At 40.0% G+C, this 27,962-nt stretch overlaps 1 protein-coding gene across 3 annotated transcripts in view; it reads left to right on the forward strand.

Annotated features, from left to right (window-relative positions):
* Window positions 1-19,675, forward strand: part of LOC121433273 (sodium channel protein type 2 subunit alpha-like) — a 116,001-nt gene extending 96,326 nt beyond the window's left edge. For all 3 annotated transcript variants that reach the window (XM_041631637.1, XM_041631639.1, XM_041631638.1), the window contains exons 21-27: window positions 23-145; window positions 2,155-2,436; window positions 3,386-3,439; window positions 6,864-7,001; window positions 8,553-8,657; window positions 12,711-12,981; window positions 15,871-19,675. In XM_041631637.1, coding sequence (XP_041487571.1) covers window positions 23-145; window positions 2,155-2,436; window positions 3,386-3,439; window positions 6,864-7,001; window positions 8,553-8,657; window positions 12,711-12,981; window positions 15,871-17,066 — 2,169 coding nt within the window. In that variant the 3' untranslated portion in view covers window positions 17,067-19,675. The remainder of the gene's footprint in view (window positions 1-22; window positions 146-2,154; window positions 2,437-3,385; window positions 3,440-6,863; window positions 7,002-8,552; window positions 8,658-12,710; window positions 12,982-15,870) is intronic.
* Window positions 19,676-27,962: the final 8,287 nt, after the last annotated feature.

The following is a 27,962-nucleotide window of genomic DNA, read 5'->3' on the forward strand; positions in this document are numbered from 1 at the left end:
TTGTATTCTCTTTTTTGCATAGGTCTCATTGGTTAGCTTAACTGCAAATGCCTTGGGCTATTCAGAACTCGGTGCCATCAAATCCCTCAGAACATTAAGAGCTCTCAGGCCACTCAGAGCCTTATCTCGGTTTGAAGGAATGAGGGTAAGACCAAACACCTTAGAGTTTGCTGGAACTACAGTTAAGAACAACCTGAAACTTTCTATAGTAGGAGGGACAAATCCATCTTCGTGTTGACATAATCAATCAATCAGTAAGATGCATCCAGTGTCCCTAATGCGTATCGTTATTTGACTCAACAGAACACAGTGCCGGATGCCTTTAATTCCTTTCCTTTTCATTAGGAAATTCTTGATCATATCTCGAAGATTGCTGATATGACTCAAGATTACTGATCTTCCCTCGATTTTAAAATGTACAGGATATCTAACTTGATGTCATTTAAAACCACCTAATCATGAATCATCATTTCTTCCCTGCACTGTATTGTGAACCTGGTGCCTGTTGAAGACTGAATCTGGCCTTTTGGTTTTTAAGCACAGACAAAGATGTCTAAAAAGTAGGTCAGCTGTAGAAATCTAATACTCCCTTAGAAAGGCAGTACAAAGGACCAGGAGGAATTCATGCTGACATTTGTCATCCGCTGGGACAAAAGCCCAAGAACACATACCGTCAGCACCTAGAAAATAATTGTAGCCCGTCTCCACGGTATTGAGTATTAAAAAAAAAAAAAAAACACCTACAAATGGATGCTTTTTGTGATACTTAAAACATCTCCCTGTAATCCTAGCACTCAGAAGTTTGAGGTCATAGGATTACCAGCCTACATAGTCACTTCCAAGCCAGGCTTAGCTAAAAAGTGACACACTGTCTCAAAAACTCTTTACAAGACAAGACAAAAACAGAAATGAAAATACTTCCTTAGACTTCATCAGGGTATTACAAGCACAGCCATAGATGCCTGTTATGTTTTGGTGTGTAGGCACGTTGGTGCATGTGTAGCCATGTTTGTGCCTGTCTAGGCATGTCCTGCTTTTCTATATATAGAAAGAAATGTTTGGCTAGCTGTTAGATTTTTTTCTTTAATGATTAAATAAATCCTTGTTTTGCAGCAGTAGGATGTTAAATGTTCTGTACTAGAATATATTTCATACTTTCCAAGTCAAATTTATCCTTCATATTCACCAGCTTCCTCTTTCTTGGCCTTGGGACCAAATCTGAGGTCTCAAGTGTGATAAGGAGGTCTCTGTATCACATTGGACGCTCAAATGTTCTCTCTTGCTCTCAGTTTGGTATTGTACACTTCGTATACAATACAGCATTGCACACTTTCCATTTTTAAAATATTGATTGTTCAGATGATCTTATACATTTATGTCATTATTTGTGGGCTTAGTTACATGTTTATTTTAATTATCTCCATTTCTTGCTGAAAATCTGTTACATACATGTGCTTACCCCCAAGAAAACATTTCATAATGCAATTCATTTCATATTCTTCCGTAATTTAGAATTTTGAAATTCTAAATTTTGATCTAAAATTTTTAGATAAAGCTTTTGGGTACTTCTAACGAACATTCAACTTTGAGGAGAGAAGTATTTTTTTCTATAATTTGACCATTATTTTCTTTGCTATATAAGGTTTTATAGTTTGTATTATGCGTATGGATATTTGCCTACTGATATGCATGTGCACCATATGTGTGTATGTTAGCCTTAGCCGCTAGGACAGGGTGCCAGAATCTGTGTAACAAGTTGCAGCCATGTTGATGATGGGAACCAAACCTAGATCCTCTCGAGCAGGCAATTCTATTAGTCATTCAGTGAACTCTCCAGACCTTTATTCTCTTTTCTTTTTTAAGGTATATTTGTTTATATTCAGTGTATGTTCATGTGACAGAGTATATATGGATGTAAAGCACATGAGTTTAGATGCCCTTGAGGCTAGAAAAAGGTGTTAGATCCCTGATACTAAAGTTCCAGGAGAATGTTCGCCACCTGACATTGGTGCTGGGAACCAAGTCTAGGTCCTCTTGAAGAGCCACAGTTCAGCCATTTCTCAAGCTGAAATCATGACTTACTAATAACATTTGAAAGGAAGTGAACATAAATACCTGTCCTCTCAGGGGTTTCCGCCTTCTCCTCCTGCCCAGGTTGTTGTAAACGCTCTTCTGGGTGCCATCCCATCCATAATGAACGTGCTTCTGGTCTGCCTGATCTTTTGGCTAATATTCAGCATCATGGGAGTGAATCTCTTTGCCGGCAAGTTCTATCACTGCATCAACTACACCACTGGGGACATGTTCGACGTGAGTGTGGTCAACAACTTCAGTGAGTGCCAAGCTCTCATAGAGAGCAACCAGACAGCCAGGTGGAAGAACGTGAAAGTCAACTTCGATAACGTGGGACTTGGCTATCTTTCTCTGCTTCAAGTGGTAAGTGGCCGCCTTCATGTTGCTTGCCATGTGTCAAAAGTCGTCTTTCTCTGCTTCCTGAGAGCTGTTAGAATAAGTGTCATCAAAGAGAAGACAGATACCATGCTTGCAGCAACCTGCAAACTGCTAGTGGAAATGCTAATTAGTAAGGCTTATGAGAAGCATTGCAGGGAGCCCTCAATAATGTAGAAAAGAACCATCATGTGATCTGGGGATTCCAGTCCTGGGCATGTGTCCAAAGGAAATACAATGCATACTCGGTGTGTGCAAACATGTCTACATTCCCCTCTCTTTCACATACTGGTTGCACACTGCACATGGAAATGTGCTGGTTCTAATTGCAGCATTACTTATGACCATTGTATGTGATGTTGGTCTAAGTCTATCAGTCAATGAATGTCTAAAGGCAGAGGATATGCACATATAGAGTAATTATCGTATGCTGATAATCTTCCTGAAGTGCTTTCCTAGGTTCCTTATAACAATCATTCTAATAATTATATCATAGTCAAAGGCTGTTGAGGTGACTTTCGTGATCGTATATTGTGAAGGAAATTCAGGATTTCATTATACATGTTAAATATGCGCCAAAAGATTTCACAAAATTTTGCTTCTATCACCAAATACTATCCACGGAGTTTAAATAATAGCCATAAACCACGTTATACAAATGTCTTTGAATGGATCTTGTTAACTACTTAGACATTTTTAAGTTGTTTGTCTCTGTAGAACACTATGGGATGTGTTAAAACCTTCACGCACTGTGTAATGTGCTGTCAAATGAAGCTTATCTATCACCCAATCCATTGCCATATTGTTTTGTGGTGGAAATATCTAGAGAACTGTCTTTTGGGGTTTTAGTTTCCTCTTTTGTTTGTACTTCTACCCTGATAAGTTATTTTCTGAATTGTAATAAAGAGGAAAAGTAAACATTTTGGCTGTTTTACAGGCCACATTTAAAGGATGGATGGACATCATGTATGCAGCTGTTGACTCAAGAAATGTAAGTCCATTTAGGCAAGAAATTGCTTGCTTTGATCAAATGAATGTGTCCATATTATTGTAAATCATCAATGGCAAACCACAGCAAAAATGATATAACTACAGATCAATTTACAGGACACAGCTATTTTACCAAAATGAAGTACTTATATTATTTCTTTAAGAAAATTTCTACAGGGTATCCCAATCTTTATTTACAGAGTAGAAATTTTTTAACATGCTGAAGGTCTAATAGTAACTGTAAAAATAGTTAGTAACCAGAGAGTTGAAACCAGCCAGTTTTTCAAATTTTAGTTACAAGGTTTTTCTCAAGTCACTATAAATTGTTTTTAAGATTTATTTTTGTGTGTGTGTGTGTGTGTGTGTCAGTATTTTTTGCTTACTTGTATGTCTGTGCATCACATGTGTGTCTGGTGCCCATAGAGGCCAGAAGAGGGAACTAGATCCCCTGGAGCTGGAGATACAGACAGTTGTGAACCTCCTTGTGAGTGCTGGGAGCTGAGCTCTGGTCCGCTGGAAAAGCAACAAATACTCTTAACCTTAACCTTAACTGCTAAACCATCCCTCTGGCCCCTCACTGTGATTTCTTCTTCTTTTCTTTCCTTTTTCCTTTTTCGTGTCTTCTTTTGACTTTTCTAGTAAACTTGGGCCCTGATGCTTGCTTAAATTTTTATGAATTGTATTTTCAAAATGAGACATTTTATTTTTGTGAACAGAAGTCTTCTGGGCAATATTTTTCATCTGCCATAAGTTTCCTCCAGCATTTGATCTTCTCAGAGGACGGAAATGACTAATAATGACAAATGGCGGGGAACACAGGAAACAAAACAAACAAACCAAAACCTAATAGCGTCTCCTGCTGGAGGTGGAAGTGTGGGAGAGAAGGCAGAGATTTGCAAAATCGACCTTAGAAACGCAGTGGAGATTTTTGCTTCAATTTTTGTTCATTTCACACAATTTATCAAGGAAGAAAGTGGCATTTTGGAATGGACTGGCTTCTGGTTTGCTAGAGCCCCCCGAATACTCTCTGTATTATTTCTTTTATTTTTGTATTATTTCTGATTTCTCTGCACCAGTAATTAGCTCTCTGTAGTAAAAAAAAAAAAAAAATCCCTGAGTTGTTTATATCAGGCTCATAAAACCACGCATCAGAGCCAGAGAGCGCTAAACAGCCTGCAGTGCCTCAGGGATCCTAACAGCGAGTGTTTTCTGAATCATGTTAGTAAGGTTTTGCTTGTCACCTAGGATACCAAGGGCTACCTCAACATTATCTCGCTTTGTTTTACACCGTAGCCTCGTGTGCTTGGCACTAACTGCGTTATTGAAGCAGAAAGGTTCAAAATATACAATGCAGATGTTTATGAACTCTGACCAGAAGCTGGTCCTCTCTCTACCTTTTTGATTAGCTCATCCAGAGCTATTTCTACCTTAGCAACAGCCTACATGGCATACAACTTACTGTGCGTCTCTGTTAGTAACCCAGCAGAAACTGCCTGCTGCTGAAGCTCTCACACTCACCCATATGGCGGAAGACAAAAGCTAACTGAGACAACAAGAAAGACTTCCTGGCTTTCACTCTTACTTTCATTTTTTATTTAATATATTTATTCAAGACAGGCTCCTACTGTGTAACCCTGGCTGACCTGGAAATCTCTATGCAGACCAGGAACTAGCCAGGAACTCATAGAGATTCGCCTGCCTCTTCCTCCTGAGTAATGGCATTAAGGGCTGTGCCACCATGCCAGGTTCTGGCTTTTGCTTTCATTAATCATCCATGCACAAGCACGCACACACACACACACATACACCACTAGATGAATAAAATAAAGTAGTTGTGCATTAAGATATTATTTGACAGTCAGGCGGTGGTGGCACACACCTTTAATCCCAGCAGTTGGGAGGCAGAGGCAAGTGGATCTCCCTGATATATATTTGTCTTTTTGCAGCATATTCTTAAGCTATTTTTACGCCTGTACAAGTGCATAGGATAGTTAATCTATGTACAGAAGTGAGAAGATTTTGAAGTGACAGAACTGGAATTAATTGGAAAATAATAACAATGAGTAAATGTTATATAGTGGTAGAAGTGAATGTGGATGCCTTAATGCAAAGAAACTGCACATACACCACAATTTCGTTTACTGGTTCAAGATTGGTACAAAATCAACCTACTGTTCAAAAATATCAAGGTATCAACTCTCAAAAGTGGAGGCTAATGTTGCCAGCAGTGATGGTAGTGGCTATGTTGCAGAAGAATAAACACATCAGGATTTGTGAAGTACCCAAATTGTGTTTTCTTACAAAAATGTATATCACTTAAGTTTATATGTTAGACACTTTAATATATTGCATTTAATTTATAAAACTTGAAAATATATAATTGTGTTAGGGATACATATACATAGATAAGTCAAATGATCAGCAATAATACTTAGTTTTGCAATCATTTTACATTTTACTTTATCATATTTCATTTAAAAATATGTTTGTTACACCCTCAAAATGGATGTCATGACACAGTAAGCTACAGTTTGCACTCTTTCTCAGCCATGGTTGATTAACTGAGTTATTAGAAGTGTCTTGGGAGACTTGAGCTTTTGATATCAGAAGCTTTTGTTATCATTCATTTTCCTCCAAGGTCTGGACAACACAGAGGATCTTTGTAATGCAAACTGCCTATTGGAGAGAGCGGGTCACTATACGCACTATCAGGAAGGACAAACCCTACCAACCTACTCATGAGTACACGGACAATGTCATTTCTATCTGGCCTGGGAAGTGTGTACTATCAAACATTCCACACCTATCCATCACTACTGGCTGATCTTGGCCTTAAGCACTTTTCTATATACTAGCATATTTAACATGTACAAGTTACTCTAAAAGGTATAGGGTCTAGTTTTTCCATTTCACAAGTGAGAGGACTAGGCAGGGAAAGTAAATATCAGCTGTTCTAAAACAGAGCAATGAGACTCTGACTTTGCTGTGGGATGAGGTGCCTCTATCCATGTTCCGTGTTGAGATCTTTGCTCTGGGATGAGGTGCCTCTATCCATGTTCCGTGTTGAGATCTTTGCTGTGGGATGAGGTGCCTCTATCCATGTTCCATGTTGAGATCTTTGCTGTGGGATGAGGTGCCTCTATCCATGTTACGTGTTGAGATCTTTGCTCATTGAGGAAATCAATGTTCTCAGTCGGTTAGGGATTTATTTAGTGAGATTACTATAATTATTTAAGCTTTTGCATGAATGTTTTCATTTTCTCAAGTCACTGAATAGTCTTGCAGGAGTCAACAGGCATGTTAGATGTGGTGGTTCCTGAAATCTGGCCGGTATTTGTCTGTTTCATGTTTAGAGCTTTGAAAACTCAATGATGTACTTTTTGTGAAACTTTGCAATCTAATGGTTACCATTCTCCATATTTTAGGTAGAGTTGCAACCCAAATACGAAGACAATCTGTACATGTACCTTTACTTTGTCATCTTCATTATTTTCGGCTCATTCTTCACACTGAATCTGTTCATTGGTGTCATCATAGATAACTTCAACCAACAGAAGAAGAAGATAAGTATATCTAGACTCCCTCTGTGCTGTGAAGCGCGAGCTGGGTCCAGTGTGCTGCAGAATGTCTTTGCCAAGGGAAACGACGCAACATTCAGAAGTTCTTTTGAGATTTCATGAGTTTTAAGAGATTAGGTCAGCCAGATGTGGTGGTGCATATGCCTTTAATGTCAGCGTTTGGGAGGCAGAGGCAGTCAGATCTCGGTGAGTTCGAGGCCAACCTGTTCGACAGTGAGTTCCAGGACAGCTAGTGCTATGCTGAGAATCCCTGCCTTGAAAATATAAAATTTAAAAAGAAAAGAGTTGAGGTCACTTGTAATTCAGATACAACGCTTTGAAGGCTCCAGTGTATGGATGTGCCTGCTATGACGTAATGATCGTGTTGTCTGGGCACATCATTAGCAGAGCTATGACGTAACAAACGTGTTGACTGAGCTCACAGCAGTGCTGTGACGTAATGAACGTGTTGACTGAGTGCATCATTAGCAGAGCTATGACGTAACGAACATGTTGACTGAGTGCATCATTAGCAGAGCTATGACATAACAAACGTGTTGACTGCGTGCATCATTAGCAGAGCTATGACGTAACAAACATGTTGACTGAGTGCATCATTAGCAGAGCTATGACATAACAAATGTGTTGACTGAGTGCATCATTAGCAGTGCTATGACGTAACGAACGTGTTGACTGAGTGCATCATTAGCAGAGCTATGACGTAACGAACGTGTTGACTGAGTGCATCATTAGCAGTGCTATGACGTAACGAACGTGTTGACTGAGTGCATCATTAGCAGAGCTATGATGTAACGAACGTGTTGACTGAGTGCATCATTAGCAGAGCTATGACGTAACGAACGTGTTGACTGAGTGCATCATTAGCAGAGCTATGACGTAACGAACGTGTTGACTGAGTGCATCATTAGCAGTGCTGTGACGTAACAAACGTGTTGACTGAGTGCATCATTGGCAGAGCTATGACGTAACGAACGTGTTGACTGAGTGCATCATTAGCAGAGCTATGACATAACGAACGTGTTGACTGAGTGCATCATTAGCAGTGCTGTGATGTAACAAACGTGTTGACAGAGTGCATCATTAGCAGTGCTATGACGTAATGAACGTGTTGACTGAGTGCATCATTAGCAGTGCTATGACGTAACGAACGTGTTGACTGAGTGCATCATTAGCAGAGCTATGACGTAACGAACGTGTTGACTGAGTGCATCATTAGCAGTGCTATGACGTAATGAACGTGTTGACTGAGTGCATCATTAGCAGTGCTATGACGTAACGAACGTGTTGACTGAGTGCATCATTAGCAGAGCTATGACGTAACGAACGTGTTGACTGAGTGCATCATTAGCAGAGCTATGACATAACGAACGTGTTGACTGAGTGCATGCATCATTAGCAGTGCTATGATGTAACGAACCTGTTGACTGGGAGCATCATTAGCAGCATAAGGGTGCCGGCTTTCACACAAGCAGGCAGACAGATTTCCCAGCTGGTAAAGAGCATGGTTTTAACAGTGCTTTGCTTTTCTCTCTTTACTTTGGAGGTCAGGACATCTTTATGACAGAAGAACAGAAGAAGTATTACAATGCGATGAAGAAGCTGGGATCCAAGAAACCACAGAAGCCTATCCCTCGACCTGCTGTAAGAACAGAGTTCTTCCTTATTAGTGAGACAGTGAGCATGACGGTGTCTGCCATTTTCACAGTCAAAGTGCCAAGAGGAGTATTTTTCTGAATTTGCAACCCCTTACTTATATCTTACTTGTTAGTCTAAACATATGACATGTGTGTGCATATGTCAAAATTATTTAGTATATAATATGTTATGTACAATCATGTAAAACACATGTGAATGACGTCTTTAATCACAAATGGCTGTAGACCCCAGAGAATTAGTGACATTGAGAGTACTCTTATAATGTAGGGAAGCTATTATGATATTTACATATGTCACGTGCACACAATGGACAGCCTCTGACTGTCTTTTCTCTTGATTGGCACAGCTTAGATAGTCTCCCTGCCTACTCAGCTTCAGAGGGTGAATGGGATCACGAATCAATCACAGTCCCAGGCTTTTTTCTTCTGGTTTTTAAATACAACCAATATTTCTATTTTCTCCAACCCCTCGGTCCTAAAGTGGGGCCATGCCATACCTTTTAAGGCTTTCATAGCTCTTCCAGTTGCTCATTGTTTTTTCTTTCTTTTTTATTTCTTTTTTTTCTTGTAGAAGAGTTTATTTAGGGCTCACCATTTCAGAGGGCTAGACTTCATGACCATAATGGCAGAGAGCATGTCAGCAGGCAGGCAGGCATGGTGCTGGAATAGTAACTGAGTAACAGAGAGCTAATACCTTGATCCATAAGTATGAGACAGACAGAGAGAGAGAGAGAGAGAGAGAGAGAGAGAGAGAGAGAGACAGAGAGACAGAGAGACAGAGAGAGACAGAGACAGAGAGAGCTAACATGAAATAGTGCCAATATTTTGAACCTCAAAGCCCACCCCGAGTGATACACCTCTTCCAGCAAAGCCACACTTCTTACTCTTTTCCAAATGGTTCCACCAGCTGGGGACCAAATATTCAAATATAAGAGGCTATACTATTCAAACCACTGCACAAATGAAAATTATTTTGGCTTATTTCTACATCTTGACGCCCTTCCCAACCTTTTTCTTTTCTTTACCTTCTACATGGGAAGATTATTTTTGTTAAAAGATTATGGAAGCATCATGGCATGTCTAGCAAAGGATGTAAAATGAAGCATTTTCTATACAGCGAAGTTACATTCTTACAACAACCAATTACAACTGTAGTTTTTATGGATGCCTAAAGTGCTATTGGCCATTTTAAGTTACTGTTAGCTCTTTTTGGAGACTGTTAAGGGAGTCCCTCAGTTCTTCCATCATTTCTGAAGGAACACATCAGCTGTTAATTCTTGGTGCTCTTCCAACTCAGTACCAACAGTTTAAGAACAATTTGTATTCTCCAAGATTCTTGATTTTATGAATCCATTGGCAGCAATAAATAACTAGGTTCAATAAAGTGTTCAGTATGGCAACCTGCCAATAACTCAGAGACCGTGAGTTGTCACATTAGACAAAAGATAAGAAAAGTAAAACTTGAGCCCAATCTTCAAGAAATAATACACTTTGAATAGTGGGAAACTGGTGAAATATATACTCTTAGGAATAAGCTTATTACGAATAAGGGGGGTACATTTGAATTACTAAGTAGTATACTCAAGGTTCAAAACATAATTTCCTTAGTTAACAATATAACTAGAATCTTCTTATGAGAACAGAGGAATTGCATGAAGGAATTGAGGGTCAGAGCAGAGCACTGGACCTGGAAGGAAGTGCTAAAGCAATGATAACACAGGGCTAGTCAAAATACTGTCCAAGTAATGCATCGACAAAATGAACACGCCAGAGAAGGAGTAGAAGCGTTTAGCTGTGAATACCGCTAAGAAAAAGAGAGCTGACTAACCAGGGGAAGCTTTTCTTGAAGTGATTCATTACTACGGAGCCAAGAAGAATGAAGAAGTATCAATTAGCTGCATGGTTGAGACTGAGCCTTGTCTAGGTGAAAGCCTTGACAGGAAAGCCACATGGAGTGCCGAGAGTGGGAGTCCATCTGGGTCCTGTTGATAAAAAAGGAATTAAATGGGTCAGCATCTATAGGAGTTATCTCCATCCTAAGACCTCTAGGAAACCATTAAAGCGATCAAGTCATTTGGGTTTTACAAGTTGGACAAAGATGGTGGTGTGTGCATTGCAGACAAAGTTTGGAACTACTTTGGAGACCATAGATAGCTAACACCAGAGGGAAAGCGGATGGGTTTGAGGACTGTTACTGAAGTGGAATGAAAAGGGGTCCACTCGTCTAATATGGAAACTGTAAGTTAAGAACAGGAGTGATGAACTGTCGCTATACCCATGGGAGGCTCGGAGATGCCGTGTAGGATGCGTGAGGTGAAGTTCAGGGGCATCAGTTTGTAGGATTCAGCAGCCAAAACTGAATAGAGAAGAGAATAATTCAGAAGTAGAGCAAGGGTTTCCTAGAATTAAAACATTAAGTCTGAAGTGTAGTGAAAACCATTCTGGAAAGGAGAGAGTGACTGAGCGCAGAATAAATTGCACAGGATGTGAGCCAAGAATGAAGAGTTCAGGTTAGAAAAGAAAAGGAACTGAGTTTATCAGGTGATGAGTGACACAAGGAAGGAACATGGGAACCCAGCAAGTTTGAAATGAATAAAGCTGATTAGGAATATGTTTACACTAATTGACTTTGCTATTCCCCCAGCAACAAAAAAGGGAAAAAAAAGAGTATTAGGTAAAAGAATGGTAAAGAGGGACTGAGGATTTGTAATTAGGGTTTAGGACCCAGGTTAATTTATAAAACATGTGCTTCGGTTGGCCAAGTGATGTGGGATTCCCCTCTGTATGCTGTGAATATCATTGGTTAATAAAGGAACTGCTTTGGGTCTGTAGCAGAGCTATAGGGGAACAGAGCTAGGTGGGGAAAACTGGGAGAAAGGAGGTGGAGACAAAAGAAGCCGTGAAGCCACTGCTGGCAACAGATGAGCTAAAACTTTGCTAGCAGGCCATGACCTCATGGTGATGCACAGATTAAAGGGAGATGGGTTAAATTAATAAGAGCTAGCCAAATAAGGCACTAGAGCTAATAGTCCAAGCAGTGATTTAATTAATACAGTTTCTGTGTAATTATTTTTGAGCTAAGCAACTGAGAACTAACTAGCAGCCTCCTCCAACAGCCAAGCCTCCAGGACTACGCAGTTTCTTTTAATATACCCAGTGCCCTAATATTTGTATTGGTAGGGACTCAGACTTGATATTGGACATTGAGGCAATCCCATTAAGATGCTATATTGGCAAGAAATCTGAAGGAACTTTGTCTAGTCATGTTGACAAAATAAAGACCAATTGTTGCTTCTAAGAGAATCTGGATTAACTAATTATATCAGTTTTCTCACAAATATTCTTTTTCTTAAACTATAATTTAAAGCCAGGTGTGCTGTGTACACCTTTAATCACAGAACTTGGGAGGCAGAGACAGGAGGATCTCTGTGAGTTTGAGGCCAACCTGGTCTACAGAGTGAGTTCCAGGACAGCAAAAGATACACAGAGAAACACTGTCTCAGGAAAAAAAAAAAAAAAAAACAAAAAAAAACAGAAAAACAAAACAAAAAAAAACACCTATTTATAATTTAAAGTCTAACTATTATAAAGTTGACAATGGAAGATAATGAAGCTTTGAGACTAGAACATAGTTGAAGGAGGCTGGGGAGAAAGCAAGAGGAAATCTAAGACAAGTATCTATTCACTCTTTAAAAGTAGTATTCCTATCCACCTCCCAGCACATGGAGTAAAAATGTTTACTATAACTGCAAATACTGACTGTCCATCCAAATCACATACTGATGCTTGGGATACTGAGACCATCAGCTATTTTTAATACTCTTCTTTATAAAGTTCATAGTGTGACTAATATTCATGAAGCAATTCACTTTGGGGAAAGTTGGCTATCCCAGTACAAACAACTGTTGACAACAGATAACCCAAGAATGGTATGCTTTCACAGAAGATAAGTTTGCCTATTACTGAGTCAGAACCAGGTAAGTGGGTAAGATCTTCTTAACACATGTGTGAGTGTGCTTGTCTGTGCTGTTTGTTTCAGAACAAATTTCAAGGGATGGTCTTTGACTTTGTAACCAAGCAAGTCTTTGACATCAGCATCATGATCCTCATCTGCCTCAACATGGTCACCATGATGGTGGAAACTGACGACCAGAGTCAGGAGATGACCAACATCCTCTACTGGATCAACCTGGTGTTCATCGTGCTGTTCACGGGCGAGTGCGTGCTGAAGCTCATCTCCCTCCGCTACTACTACTTCACCATTGGGTGGAATATTTTTGATTTTGTGGTGGTCATTCTCTCCATCGTAGGTAAGAAGGGGAGCATTTACCCCTTTACCTAATAGGTCCAGATGTGGGGGAAATCCCCCATATTTGGGAGGTTCAGACAGATATCAAATTCCAGGATAACATGGGCTGCATAGTGAGACCCTGTCTTAAAAAAAAAAAAAAGCAAAAACAAGAAAAAAGAGGGAAAGAGTATTTAATAGTTATACTCCATGATTAAAAGTGGTAAAGATATTTCTTAAAATTTCAAAATTTTAGATAAAGCCTAATAGTCCATTCCTCTTGGTGTTTCTTATTTGCTATTTCATCTGTTCATGAAATTACATACTTTTTTCTTTTTATTATCTTGCCTCAATTTCAAATCCAATAACTACAATTTAGGTTGTCTCCTGTACTCATCATGTTCTTATAATATAAACAGCTACTGCTCCAAATAAACAAGTAGGGCTGGAGAGATGGCTCAGAGGCTAAGAGCATTCGCTGTACTTCCAAAGGTCCTGAGTTCAATTCCCAGCAACTACATGGTGGCTCACAACCATCTGTAATGAGACCTGGTGCCCTCTTCTGGCCTCAGGGACATGTGCAGGCAGACCACTTTATACTTAAAAAATATATATATAAATCTCAAATAAACAAGTAACACTCACTTATGCATAAATCCTTAAAAGTAGTCAGATAATATATAGACATGATCGCTTTGATAACTGGAATAGTGTATGTGTGCATTTATATACATATGACACACAGACTTCACGGTTTCCTGAAGTTCAGATAACTCTCTATAGCTTAGAGTTTTTCTTTTTACAAGTGGAGAGTGTATTCAGGATTCATTTTCCTCATAACATATTAAGTGTTCATGTAGAAGATATCAAATAAGAAGCTAAAAGCAAATATAACAGGATTTATGGAAAGTCTTGGCTCTTATTTTATTATTAATTATTAATTACTGATACTGAGAGGAACCATCAGGACCCTATCGTGTGGGGAGAATAATCTACCACTGAATGAGGTCCCAGTTACCAGGTTAGGCCTACATGAGGAATAGGAATATAGATACTGAGAGGGAAAAAGAGTGTCCAGGCGTACCTCATGTTTTTACACTTTTGATATAATGTGCTCTGTCCACACTGCAGGCCATGACAGCCCCACACTTGGCAAGTCAGTTTGCAGCATTTTTCAACAGCTTAGATGATGATTGCATTTTTAGCAAAAGCTATTTTTAATTAAGATCCACAGTTTTCTTGGACATAATGTCATTTATATTTAAACTGAAGTATATTGTAATTATTAACATTTGTATGCATCAATAAAACAGTCAGAATATTCATGTCATTAAAAAAAATATATGTGTATGAGTATTTTGCCTTCATATATGACTGTGTGCCACACGCATGCAGGGCTCACTGAGGCCAGAAGAGGGGACCAGATCCCCTGGAACTGGAGTTAGAGACAGTTGTGAGCTGCCCTGGGGGTATTGGGAGTGGACCCTCGATCCTCTGAGGAGGACTCTTCACCACCGAGCATCTTAGCTCTTTCGGTCCTGTAATTGGTTTCCTTGTGTATGGTTTTATTCTGATTATCGGAAACAGGAGCACAAAGACAAGGAGGAGAGTGTGTATCCAGGTTTTTACCTCTCACCAACATTGCCCTACTGGGACAGAGTTCTGTGAGGCAGACAGAAGGGGAATACAAAACCCTGACCTCATAGGAGGTGAGAATGGATGGTGAACCAAGGCTGGAGAGTATAAGGAGGGAGAGATGAAAAGAAGCTGACCAAGGGAAGCCGAGCTGCAGTTCATAGAAGCAAAATGTTCTGAAGCTCACTGCACCGTAGGAGTTCTACAGATAACTGTAATACATTTCATGCTTTAAAGAGGCAAGAAAGGATTCTGAATCTGTTTACTATCAAGATAACATTTTCAAGATAAAGGTGTTAAAATGTTAGACAACATATACTTGTATAGAAATATGACCTGCTACCCCACAAATGTGCATGGGGTTTTTGTTTTATTTATTAATTGAAACACTTTTTAAATTTTTAAAGACAGAATTGGGAGTAAAGAAGCCATGCCTCGAGGCTCCCTTCCTGGACTATTTATCAGCTCTCTTACCTAGGGCAAGTTCAGTCACTACTCCAATTACTGGCTCTCTGTTGAATACAGTACTGTTGCCGTGTCAAAACGTGCAGACTAGTTCACGTGGCTCTCTGTTAATTATGAAGGAAAGACTCTGAAAATGTTGTTTAATGAAAACAAAAGTTGACATTTTGGTCATCTAGGCAAGATTTCGAGTTCTATTGCGGGTGAATCTGCCTCCCCAGAGTATGTTCTATGGTACACGTGTTCAGCTACCTGAGAAGGAAATAATCTCATCATGAGTTCTTGTGTAGAACATAGAGCTGAAAACTACATGCTTCACCCTGTAGCCCTTACACAAACAATAGTTCTCGTGTTTTAAAAGTATAAATCCTTTTCTGTGCTCAGCCACTTTAAACTTTGTTACATCTTTAGACCTCTAAGAGTTTGGTTTTTCTCTGATAGAAGATATGTTAATGAAGAAAAATAGTCATCAATATCTTCATTTAGAATAAAGACCTCCCTCAATGGTACAGCACCAAATATTTTCATTATTTTAGTGAATAAATATTGTAGTTTACTTGCATACGTGATGCTTATATTTTTATACATGCATAAATATATATACATTTCTATGAACTGTAACTCAGTTCTCATTGGTTAGAGTAGGCATACACACATATTCATATTATGACCATGTAAAAACTATTAATAAATATGTATTTGTTGGTATTTAATTCTTATATATTCAGTTTGTAAACTAGATAGTTCTTGTCTTAATCGTATAAAACTTTTTTTTTCTGCTGCCCTTAACACTATTGGCTATCATTTTTTCCAGGAATGTTTCTGGCAGAGCTGATAGAGAAGTACTTTGTGTCCCCTACCCTGTTCCGAGTCATCCGCTTGGCCAGGATCGGCCGAATCCTACGCCTGATCAAAGGCGCCAAGGGCATCCGCACGCTGCTCTTCGCTCTGATGATGTCCCTTCCTGCGCTGTTCAACATCGGCCTCCTGCTTTTCCTGGTCATGTTCATCTACGCCATCTTTGGGATGTCCAACTTTGCCTACGTTAAGAGGGAAGTTGGGATTGACGACATGTTCAATTTTGAGACCTTTGGCAACAGCATGATCTGCCTGTTTCAAATCACCACCTCGGCAGGCTGGGACGGACTGCTGGCACCTATATTAAATAGCGGGCCTCCCGACTGTGACCCTGAAAAAGATCACCCTGGAAGCTCGGTGAAGGGGGATTGTGGGAACCCATCCGTGGGGATCTTCTTTTTTGTCAGCTACATCATCATATCCTTCCTGGTGGTGGTGAACATGTACATCGCTGTCATCCTGGAGAACTTCAGCGTCGCTACAGAAGAAAGCGCAGAGCCCCTGAGTGAGGACGACTTTGAGATGTTCTATGAGGTCTGGGAGAAGTTCGACCCCGACGCCACTCAGTTCATAGAGTTCTGCAAGCTCTCTGACTTTGCGGCTGCCCTGGATCCCCCCCTTCTTATCGCAAAGCCAAACAAAGTCCAGCTCATTGCCATGGATCTGCCCATGGTGAGCGGAGACCGCATCCACTGCCTGGACATCCTATTTGCTTTTACAAAGCGTGTCTTGGGTGAGAGTGGAGAGATGGATGCCCTTCGAGTCCAGATGGAAGAGCGGTTCATGGCTTCCAACCCCTCCAAAGTCTCCTATGAACCGATCACCACCACTCTGAAACGCAAACAAGAGGAGGTGTCTGCTATCGTCATCCAGAGAGCATACAGGCGCTACCTCCTGAAACAGAAAGTTAAGAAAGTGTCATCTATATATAAAAAAGACAAAGGCAAAGAAGGTGAAGGAACGCCGATCAAAGAAGACATCGTCATTGATAAACTAAATGAGAATTCGACTCCGGAGAAAACTGATGTGACGCCTTCCACCACTTCTCCACCTTCCTATGACAGCGTGACCAAACCCGAAAAGGAGAAATTTGAAAAGGACAAATCGGAAAAGGAGGACAAAGGGAAAGATATCAGGGAAAGTAAGAAGTAAATAAGTAAATAACAAAATTAAAATTGAAAAAAAAATAAAAAACACAAGAAAATTCCATTTTGTGACCAACTGTTTACAGCCTGCATTGGTGATGTACCGTGACTCCCTCAGGAGGTCTATGCCAAACTGATTGTCTTTACAAGTGTACATTTAAGGTTAGTGCCTATAACAAGACAGGACCTGGGGTCAGCAAGCCGGGACTCACTACACTAGACAAACAGCACCGACAGGAGGTCTCTGTTCTCACAACCAACTGTCACTGCAGAGCGGAGAGCAATGGCTACTCAGACAATAGAAACAACGGAAACGGGGAGGGAAGTGAAATTTTTATGTAAATTTAACACGTGACACTTGATAGCAGTAACTGTCACCACTGTTTTGTGTTTTAACTGCCACACCTGCCATATTTCTACAAAATGTGTGCTGTGAATTGATCACCTTTTTTTTTTTTAAATTCACGGGTTGTTTACTCTTATATGTGACTATTTTTGTAAAAAGGTTTATGTTTGGGGAGAGGGATTAAGGCGGGGAGTCTACATGTCTCTATGTATAACGAGATCTATTTTCAATGACGGCATGCTGCAGCGCTCACTCACACGTGAACATACCCCATCACACACGGAAAGAGTTGACTTCTTAGTTCGGGATGTTTTTAGATTTTTGAGGTGCTTCACTAGCTATCCATATTTTTAAGGCGTTTCATCCAGGAGAATTTTAACGTGCCTGTAAATGTTCGTAGAGTCACAACCATCAAAGAGTTGTTTTATTTTTACATAACTCATTATATGTACATGTATATATGTATATATGTATATGGCCGTGTATATACATATACATGTATACACACATGCATACACATGCACACAGAGACCATCACATGCTCAGAGTCCTGGCAGCATGACTATAACATTTTTTGATAAGTGTCCTTTGGCAAAAAAAAAAATATCCTATCAGTCCTTTCTAAGAAACCCGAACTGACCAAAAACCATCCCCACTGCCACTTTCTGAAGTTGATTCTGCTTTTTCCTGCAGTATTGTTTAGCCATCTTCTGCTCTTGGTAAGGTTGACATAGTGTATGTCACTTTAAAAACAAAAACAAGTCTGCTTTGTAAATAGTAATTTTGCCCCGTGGTGCATGTTTGAGCAAACGAAAATGATTTAAGCACAGTATTTAACTGCATCAAATATGTACCACAGTTAAGTATAGTTTGCAAGCTTCCAACAGGTGACATGGTGTCATTGGTTCCCTTAGAATTTGAAGCTGTCTCTGCTGCATGTCTCTCTTGCTGATGCTGCTGTATCTTAACCCTTCCGCTGTCTATAAGGGAAGCCATATGTCAGGGTGAAGTGAAGCAAATCCTTCCATCAGGAACGTATTCTTCATGACCCAGCAGTGGGTTACAGTGAACGAAGAAGAGCTCCCCTGTTCCTTGTCCCCCCCCAACCTTAACTGAACGCTCTGGTGAGAAGTCAGACCATGTAGACAAGTGGCAAACTGCATAGATCTGTTGAAAGCGTATGGTTAGAATTTTTTAAGAAAATATAAATATTGTAAAAAAAAGGGGGGGAGGGGTTCATTTTGCTTTATTTTTCAGCCTTTTGTACATAAAATGAAAAAATTAAAAGTATCTTCAGGTTGATGTCACAGTCATATCGTTAGTTTTTGTTCCTAACACTTCTTAATTAAGACGCTTCACAAAGTAAGGGAGAAAGACGGAGAGGCAGTGGAAGTTTCTGCTCTCGCTGTTAGTACTGTGGACTTGCACAATTCTCAAGTCGAGTCTAATATTAATTTGCTTTCAATAGTAATGCCTTATCGTTGACAAGCAGTTTCAAAGGGAGCGGATGATACTCTTGGCATTGCTTGAATGGATGTCGTCACCTAGCACTACCCCTAGTACTCATCATCTTTCCTAATGTTTGTTTACACAGATAGATAGATGGATAGATAGAATCTTACTGATGCACATGGCACTAGAGCTGTATCAGATACGATATAGGAGCCAAACTTCCTTCCTTCCTTCCTCTTTCCTTCCTTCCTTCTTCCCTCCCTCCCTCCCACTTTCTCTGTATTTCTTTTCTTTCTTTCTTTCTTTTCTTTCTCTCTTTCTTTCTTTTTCTTTCCTTCTTTCTTTCTTTTCCACAAAACCAGGTAGCGAAATGATATTACCAATTACAACAAAACACTTTGTTTCACAAACAACACTCAGTGTAGATTCTTTATACTAAAGCTATTGACTTGTAGTGTGTTGGTGAATGCATGCAGGACAATGCTATTACCGTGAAGAGCAGTAAGCCACATTACAATCGAGCCAAAAGAATAAAGATTTTGCTTTTGTTTCTGTATTTATTGTTTTATCTGTGTTTCTATCTTCAAGATGCCATTTAGAGGTAAATTTCTATCCTGTAAAAATGATCTATCTGAAAATTTAAATGTAAAAAGTACACATTAAGTGTAATAATTCATCTTTAAATTTTTCATGGGATGGAACCTGAGAAGAGTGTATTGGATATCTAGTTTTAATATTGGCCAAGAAAAAACAGCTATGGCACCAGGTACAGTAGTGGGAAGTTAAAAAATTAATAAAAAAAAAAAAACATTGACTAACACTTAAGTTGTGTCATCTCTTCTCCTCCCCGGCTGCGGATTCTCTCATCTTCTCTTCCCCTTTCTTCTTTTTGCATCCTTCCTTACATAGTACCAACCAACCGTCCTAGGTCCTTTTTCATCCCTCTCTCAGACACTGGCAGTTTTCCTGGAGACTCTTTTCCTTGGTTCTTTGCTGTTCACCAAAATTTTGTTTAGCCCTGTCCCCAGGACCCTTCCTTACCCTAATAATTTTTTGCCACTTTGAAGATGACACACACTGTCTGTATATCCATTTTGTTAATAATTTTCTCAGTCAAACATCTAAGAAAGCTTAGATATCTGCTTTTCATACTATAAAACAGATCATCAAAATTCACAGGTTTGCCTTTCCTGTTTCATTATGAACAGTTCGAGAAGTGCCTCTCAACTTTGATTGCATCTTCGAATTGCTTGTGAAGCTTCTAATAAAAATGTCAGTGCTGGATGAGCAGGCCAATTGAGTTCCTATCTCCGGAGGTGTAACCTAGTCCTTTAGCATCGTTAAGACTCTCCACTGCTGATGAGTCATAGCAAGATTGGGAATTGATGTCCAACAGAAAATATTCTACACAAAAAGCATCTGTCATTTCCAGAGCCTATTATTTAACTCAGTATGTAGAGAGGGTGCTGGCATGCACCTCAAGTAATTTATCTTCCAGTATGAGGAGTAGTAGGAGTTGATCCTGATCCACTTATACTCCTGCAGTATTCTGTTTGGTGGAAAGAATTAGAATACCAATATGATCCAGAGAATATCATCACATCACACATATGTGCCCAATATGACACCCAGTCCTCCACAATGTATACTGTGGGTAATTTGAATCTGAAAGTAGTTGAAGCAGTATTGGGAATTAATAAAAAAAAATCCCTAGGCAACTCTAACATGCCTGTTGCAGGAGAACCAGTAATCAGGATTAATGGATGTCCACAATGATTAGACAAGTTGTCATTCAAAGCTAGACAGTGGAGGCTGGGGAGATGGCTCAAAAGTTACGGTCACTTGCTGCTTCCCCAAAGGTCAGGTGTTGGGTCTCAGGACCTACATGGTGGCTCATGCTGGTCTGCATCAGGAATCCAACATCTTCTTTTGGACTCTGCCAGAAGAGACCACATGTGCCGACACACAGGTAGACAAGATATTCATATGCATTTCTTAAAAGACTAGATTGGAATGACTGCAAAACTCAACTACTCTATTCTTGAAGCTGCTCTTCTAATCAATTATTTTCCCAAGCTCCGTGGTATATGGGCCATAATCTATAGACAACAGGGAAGACAAAGGAAAGTGGAGGAAGAAATGGGAGAGGCTGCTTCCTAAATGATCTTGCAGAAATACCTGCTGTAGGCCCCAGTCTCAGTGCTGGGGAAAGGGCAAAGCAAAGAGGAATAAGGAAAAGAAATCTTTCCTGGTTGTCTATCTTTGGGATTTGTGAAGTAAAAACATGTTTCTCCTATCACGTTCTGACAAAAACTGTCTGTGTAAAATGTGAAGAGGACACACTGTGACAACGACCCCATGGACCCACAAATAGTGGTTTTGTTTGTTTGGTTGGTTTTTTTTTATTTGTTTGGTGCGTTTTTTTTAATCCTGTTCATACGCACCCAATAAAAGCCAATGCATCTACGACCCGTAAGCTTCATAATCAAAGCTGAAAGATGCAGACAAGCCTGCGCCACCAGACTCTGACAGTGTGGTTCTTAGTAGCAGGCCCAGCACTGGGAAGAAAAACAGAAACAAAAACGGATTTTTTTTTTTTTTAATTAGCTGTCTGAAGGAAGAGCTTCATTTAGAGGCAACGGCCCTGGAAAGTCATGTGAGAGTCTGTTGAGAATACATTGCTCAGCAGACTGTGCCTGTACCATCAGAGAGCACTGTGCTGCAATATTGCTGCAGGGTCTCGGCTGGTGTTTTCCGGTCAGCTCCCTTTCCCGCTGAAGTATTTCACTGTCTGTGTACCAATTTTGTTTATACAAATATTCCTTTTTCAGGTTTCCACTCATTTGCTGTTTCCATATATAAAAAGAAAATCCCCAGGCTCTTACCTCATTAGCATGAAACCATCTCATGCGAGTCCGCACAACCCACGCATCATGTTCATGTATTAGAATGAGACCGTCTCACGTGAGTCCATTCACCACTCAGTGGGAATACAATCGTTTCTCTCCTTCCTGTGCCTGCTGTCATGATGTTGTGATAGATCGAAACACAACCTTTGATTGGTGTACTCTTGGTTAGAAAATTACTTTTCTTTAGAAAAGCAAAACCGTGAAAGGCTGCGGCAAACTTCTCGACCAGCAAGAAAGAACAACCACCACACGAGGATTCTTCTCAGATCACGCTTTAATGGAGTGCCCTTGGTTGAGAGAGAGCAGGAAGCCAGGGGCAGGAAGCAAGGGGCAGGAAGCAAGGGGCAGGAAGCGAGGGGCAGGAAACAAGGGGCAGGGAACGAGGGGCAGGAAACGAGGGGCCCCAAAAGCACTAAGGCAGCTGCTTATATAAGGAATTGGCACACGGGTTGCCCTGTGATTGGCTGCCACCATCAGCTGACACCAGACTGCATCGGGATAGGCCCAAGGACCCTTATCCACCGCTCATGCGGGAAGCGGGGGACACGCAGCTCCCAAAGGCTTAGCCAAATATGGAGTTGTTTATTTCCAACAAGACAGGATGTCAGCGCCATCTTGTAATGGCGATCCTGTCCGGCTCCCTACAAAAGGCAACAGGCAGTTTCATCTTGTTTAAAGTCAGTTTACTATAATTACACCACAGACAGGCACCGTGATGGTGTGAATACTGCAAACTCAGAAGGGTTGAGATTCTACTCCTTCAAATAGTTAATAGATAGGAGATTCAACTATTTAGTCTGTTTTTTTTTTTTTGAGAGAGAGAGAGAGAGAAAAAAAAAAATTAATCTTCATAAGGATGAATTTTTTCCCCAACTATGCTAGGCTAGGTTCCAGAATAATAAATGGGTACTTCCTCATGTGAAACTTAAAAGTAAAGAACTGTTCTTTTGCTTTAAACAAATTATTGCTAGTTGAGTAGACTACAATTTCTTTGGTAAATAGTGCGAAAATATTTTTTAAATATTAGTTTTTAACTTGCGTGAATGTTTCCGTGAATATATGTGTATAGATGTTTGTAGAGGCCAGAAGACTGTACTGTGTACCCCTGGAGCTAGAGGTGTGGTAGTCATGAGCCACCTTTTGGGGGTTCTGGGAGCAAATTCAAGTCCTTGGAAAAAGGATGAGGGGCTCTGCCAGTCACATAACGAAAATACTGATGGGAATGATACTACTTGGTCCAGAGGTCCCTAACCAAAGCCATTCTGCAAGATGGATTGGCTCCCTCTTAAAGAGACTGTTGCTGGCATTAATATTGTACAGATTAAATGATAGTACTCATGAATCACGCTAATACATTAGGGCTTCTAAGAATAGCAAGGAAATCCCAGCCAAGCTCTTGTGACAGTGTCTCAGGGAAAGCAGTCTGATCCACCAGGTAACTAGTTTTTTTTTTTTTTTTTTTTTTTTTTTTGAGAAGCAGTGGCCCTCACTTCAAAATAAGTGCCTGGGGACTGAGTAGTAAAATTCAAGCTGTGTGTTTTATGACCTTACAAAATCAGGCCTTAGCCTGAAAGCAGGTACTGTCCTGCAGATTCTGTCCAAACGTGGCTGTTTCTTTCATAATTCCCCTAATACTATTTCCCTGACCTCTGAATTGCTCATTGGTTGAGTTCTTCATGGGAGTTCCTGTCCCTCAACTATTGGTTCCTCCTAGCCACCCTATTGGTTCTGAGCCTTACATAGTGCCGATCTAGAAGCTCTTCTGTATGGCTCAGGCACTTCCTGTAATATTTCACCCCTAGGATGAGCTGAAAGGACCTGTATAAGCAGGAATCAACTGCCTGCTGGGGAAGCCCCTGCCTGATGCCTCCTGAATAGTTGTGATTCTCTAATGAACCTCATACAAAACATAGAATGTGACAATTGATTCCTTACATCCTATGATAGATGAAGTATGTAAGCATACTATAAATTTCATAAAATACTGAGGGACAATGTCTAAAGCCATTGGCAATTGAGAGAAAGTGTCAGTTTGGGGTATTTTAAATGCTTCTTTTTCAGACCAGTGAGAGAGAGCACTCGGAGGCTACAGTGCATGTCACCGATCCTAAAGGTCTGAGTTCAAGCTTCGGGACACACCTGGAGGAAAGAGAGAACTAACCATCAAAAGGTTTTCTCCGACCTCCACATGTGTGCTATGGCATTTGCATGTACACACAATCACATGCGTGCATGCATATGTACACACTAAGTAAATGTGATTCAAAATATCTCTTAACAGCAAAACAACAAAACAACAACAAAAGCACCATGGGATCCATAAATTCTTGTGGAGGTTTGATGAAAATGTCTTCCATAGGCCCATACATTTGAATGCTTGGTACCCAATTAGTGCAACTGTTTGGAAAGGAGGTATGGCCTTCTTGAAGGAATTATGTCACTGGTAGGAGGTGGGCTTTGAGGTTTCAAAAGTCCACACGAGTCTTTTCCCCCCTCCCCGCCTGCCTCCTGTAGATCAGGATGTAGAGTTCTCAGCTGCTGCTCCAGCACCATACCTGCCTTCTTTCTGCCATGATGATCACAGACTCACACTCTGAAACTGTGAGCAAGCCCCAAGCAAACACTTTCCTTTGTTAGAGTTGCTAAGACACATTTGTATAGAGAAAACAGAGAAAGTTCTGGATGATCGTATTTGACTATGCTACAAAGTTTAGGATGAAACATTGTCTGACTTTGTCTACTTAGCTCATTACTGTGACAGCGTTCATGTGCAAATAGTTCGTATTTGGTTTGGCTGTATTCATGGCTCAGGCTCTCGTTTTCCCATCCAGGTGAGGGATTAGTGTCATCAGCAATTATGTTCTGAGAAGTTAGATACTTATGAAGCAAATGTTTTATCACACCATTTCTACTTTATACTGGCAGTGGCAATCTTTAAAAAACCAATCTTGCCTACATAAAACAAGGTACTTCTGTCTCCCCGTAATCTAACATCTTACATAAAGGCTTTGATTCTCCTTCATGTCTGATTATTTTGGGGGAAATACAAAGTTGCTTCGGTACTTTTCACAGGATGTTTGATTTTTTTTAAAGCATTATAATTTTTATTACATTTTATTATATACCAGGTCACAAAAGGCAATTTTGACAAATCTATGATATTCTGTAAACTTTTCTGCCTTGTGTTCTGTTTCCCACTCCCTTCTTCTTCCCCTCCCACTTCAGTATTTTTTTTTTACCTAGACAATTTCATGATTACTTTCATATCATCTGTACATATATGATTTAGATATCTGTATAAAACCTAAAGCCCACCAATGAGAGAATGCCTGTAATAATTTACCTTCCTGGGACCAACAGAATTAAGATTGTCTCTAGTTGCAGCCATTTTCCTGAAATCACTGTGACTTTTTCCTCTTTTCCCTTATGTATAGACACTGTACCTTTTTATATCCATTCTTCTGTTGACAGACTCCTACTTTTGTGCTATAGCTTAGCTACTGTGACCAGAACTGTAATCAGCATTGAGATGCAAGTATTTCTGTAGCATATTCACTAGGAGCCTTCGAGGTAAACACCCAGGAATGATATCTGGGTCGTGCTGCATCTATTTTGAAGAATCTCCATACTGACTCCCATAGTAGCTGGACAGTGTGCATCCCATCTGCAGTGTATGACCGTTCCCTTCTGTTCCCATTTTACCAGTGACCACCATTCTGAATGGGGTAAAATGGAACCTCACTGTAGTCTGTATGCAACTCCCTGGTGACTACCGAGGCTGAATGTGTTCTTCATATTTTTATTGGTCATTTGTATTCCATCCTTTGAGGACAGCCTCTTTATTTCATTTGCTAATTGGGTCGCTTGGTTTCTTGCTGTTTCATTTTCTGAGTTCTTTGTATTTTCTTGATATAATAATATAATATAAGAATACTTCAGTCAAATGTGTAAGTAGCAAAGATTTTTCTCCTCTTCTGCAGGCTGCCTCTGCTCTACAGAGGCTTTATAATATTATGAAGTCTCATTAGTCAGTTGCTGGCATTATTTTGTGAGTAACCGGCATCCAGGAAATCTTTACCAGTGTTGGTACCTTAAGTGATTTTTCCTGTACCCAGTTTAGGTCTTACATCAAGATGTTTGATCCATTTGAAGTTGATTTCTGTATGGAGAGAGAGGTAAGATCTGCTTTCACGCATACATTCTTTATTAAAAACAAACAAGCAAATTAATTAATTGTTTGCTTGTTTGTTAAAACAATCTCACCTGTAGCCCAGGCTGGGCTGGATCTCTTGATCCTTCTGTTCTAACCTCTCAAGTGCTGTGGTTATAGGAATGAGACACCATACCCTGCCCCTTTTATCTTAAAGATTTCTGTATACACAGCATTAGAATAGTATATATTTTTTAAAGACTCAAACTACATTTTAAAAAATATTTGATCATTTAGTTTTAATTAATGTTCAATCTTAATTGTTATCCTCATTGAATTTTTGATTAACTTTTTCCTATGATCATGTTTATAATTTCTGATTTTCAAAAACTCCCATTCTTTCCTGGCCTCTTTAGCATTGCATTTTCTTTATTTTGCTTCACAGCCGCCTGCTAGTTGGGAAATTTCTCATGGTAGCAGGTCTTTCGTGTCAGACATTTTTTGAACTGTGAGCCCCCAAATAATGATACGGAGGTTTATTAATTATGAAATCTTGGCTTTAGCTTAGGCTTGTTTGCAAACCAGCTCTTATACCTTAAATTAAGCTGTTTCTATTAATCTATGTTTTTGCTATATGGCTCTTTATCTCCCCTCGGTACTGTGTGTCCAACATGCTCCACATCTCATTTGCAAAATCTGCATCCCCTGAATTCATCTGTCTGCCCAGAAGTCCCGTCTAACCTCTCCTCGCTAACTATTGGCCAGTCAGCTTCTTATCAAACCAATCAGAGTGACACATCTTCACACAGTGTACAAATATTTCGAAACGTCTCACGATCCCATCACCTTCCATTTTTCTTCATTTTTTTTTCTATTTTCTATATGATTATTCTTACATTTTAGTCTTATGTTTGAAGTAAAATGTGACCCCTACCTGTACACTCACCTGAACAATGAAGGATATTGTTTTAGTATATTACTGCCATTCTCTTTGTTTCCATTTGTGTATGCATGTGTGTGTGCATACACACGTGAGTACATGTTTGTTAGGTTACACATCTGTGTGCAGATACATTTCTTCATGGAGGCCAGATATCAAGCTTGAGTCCTCCTCCTCCTTCGAGATAAAGCTTCTCATCAGCTTGGCACCCATTAGACTAGACTGCCTAGACAGGGAGCCACAGGAATCCTTTTGTCTCTGTCCCCAGTTTTGATATTACAAGCAGTTTCCAGCTACTTGGCTTCTTTACAAGGATGCTGAGCTTAAACTCAAGTCTTTATTTGTTGTGGGACAATGGTCTTGTACCGTGTAAAGGTTTGTCACTTGTAACGGTTTAATAAAATACATTGGCCAGTAGTAGCCAGGCAGGAAGAATAGGAGGAGCCAACCAGAAGAGGAGAATTCTGGGAAGAGGAAAGGCTCAATCTGAAGTCGTCACCCAGATACAGAGAAAGCAAGGTGAAAATGCCTCACTGACAAAAGGTACCAAGCCACACAGCTAACACAAACAGAATTGTGGGATAATGTAAGATATAAGAGTTAGTAAAGGGCTGGAGAGATGACTCAGCGGTTAAGAGCATTGCCTGCTCTTCCAAAGGTCCTGAGTTCAATTCCCAGCAACCACATGGTGGCTCACAACCATCCGTAATGAGGCCTGCAGGAAGAATACTGTATACATAATAAACAAATAAATAAATATTAAAAAAGAAAAAAAAAGAGTTAGTAAAGCCTGAGCTAACGAACCAACCAGTTTATAATTAATGTAGATCTCTGTGTGTTTCTTTGGGACTGAACAGCTGTGGGACTGGGCAGGACAGAAACTACTGCCAACATATATTCTTGCATGGCACAAGCTTTACCAACTCATCTGTCTCTCTAGCCACCTCCCCACCCCCCTTGTTTTTATCCACTACTTCACCTAACATTTCTACTTTAGCTTGGGTGACTCTTAAATGGTAGTTTGTTGCAGATTTCTATAGGCAGGTACTCTACACATGTGCACACTGATTAGTCCCTTCCCTTTTCTCAAGTTTGCTTTTCCTGGG

Source organism: Microtus oregoni, unplaced genomic scaffold (assembly GCF_018167655.1).
Source record: "Microtus oregoni isolate MIOR12 unplaced genomic scaffold, Mior012 000037F_ref0000500, whole genome shotgun sequence".
Lineage (NCBI taxonomy): Eukaryota > Metazoa > Chordata > Mammalia > Rodentia > Cricetidae > Microtus > Microtus oregoni.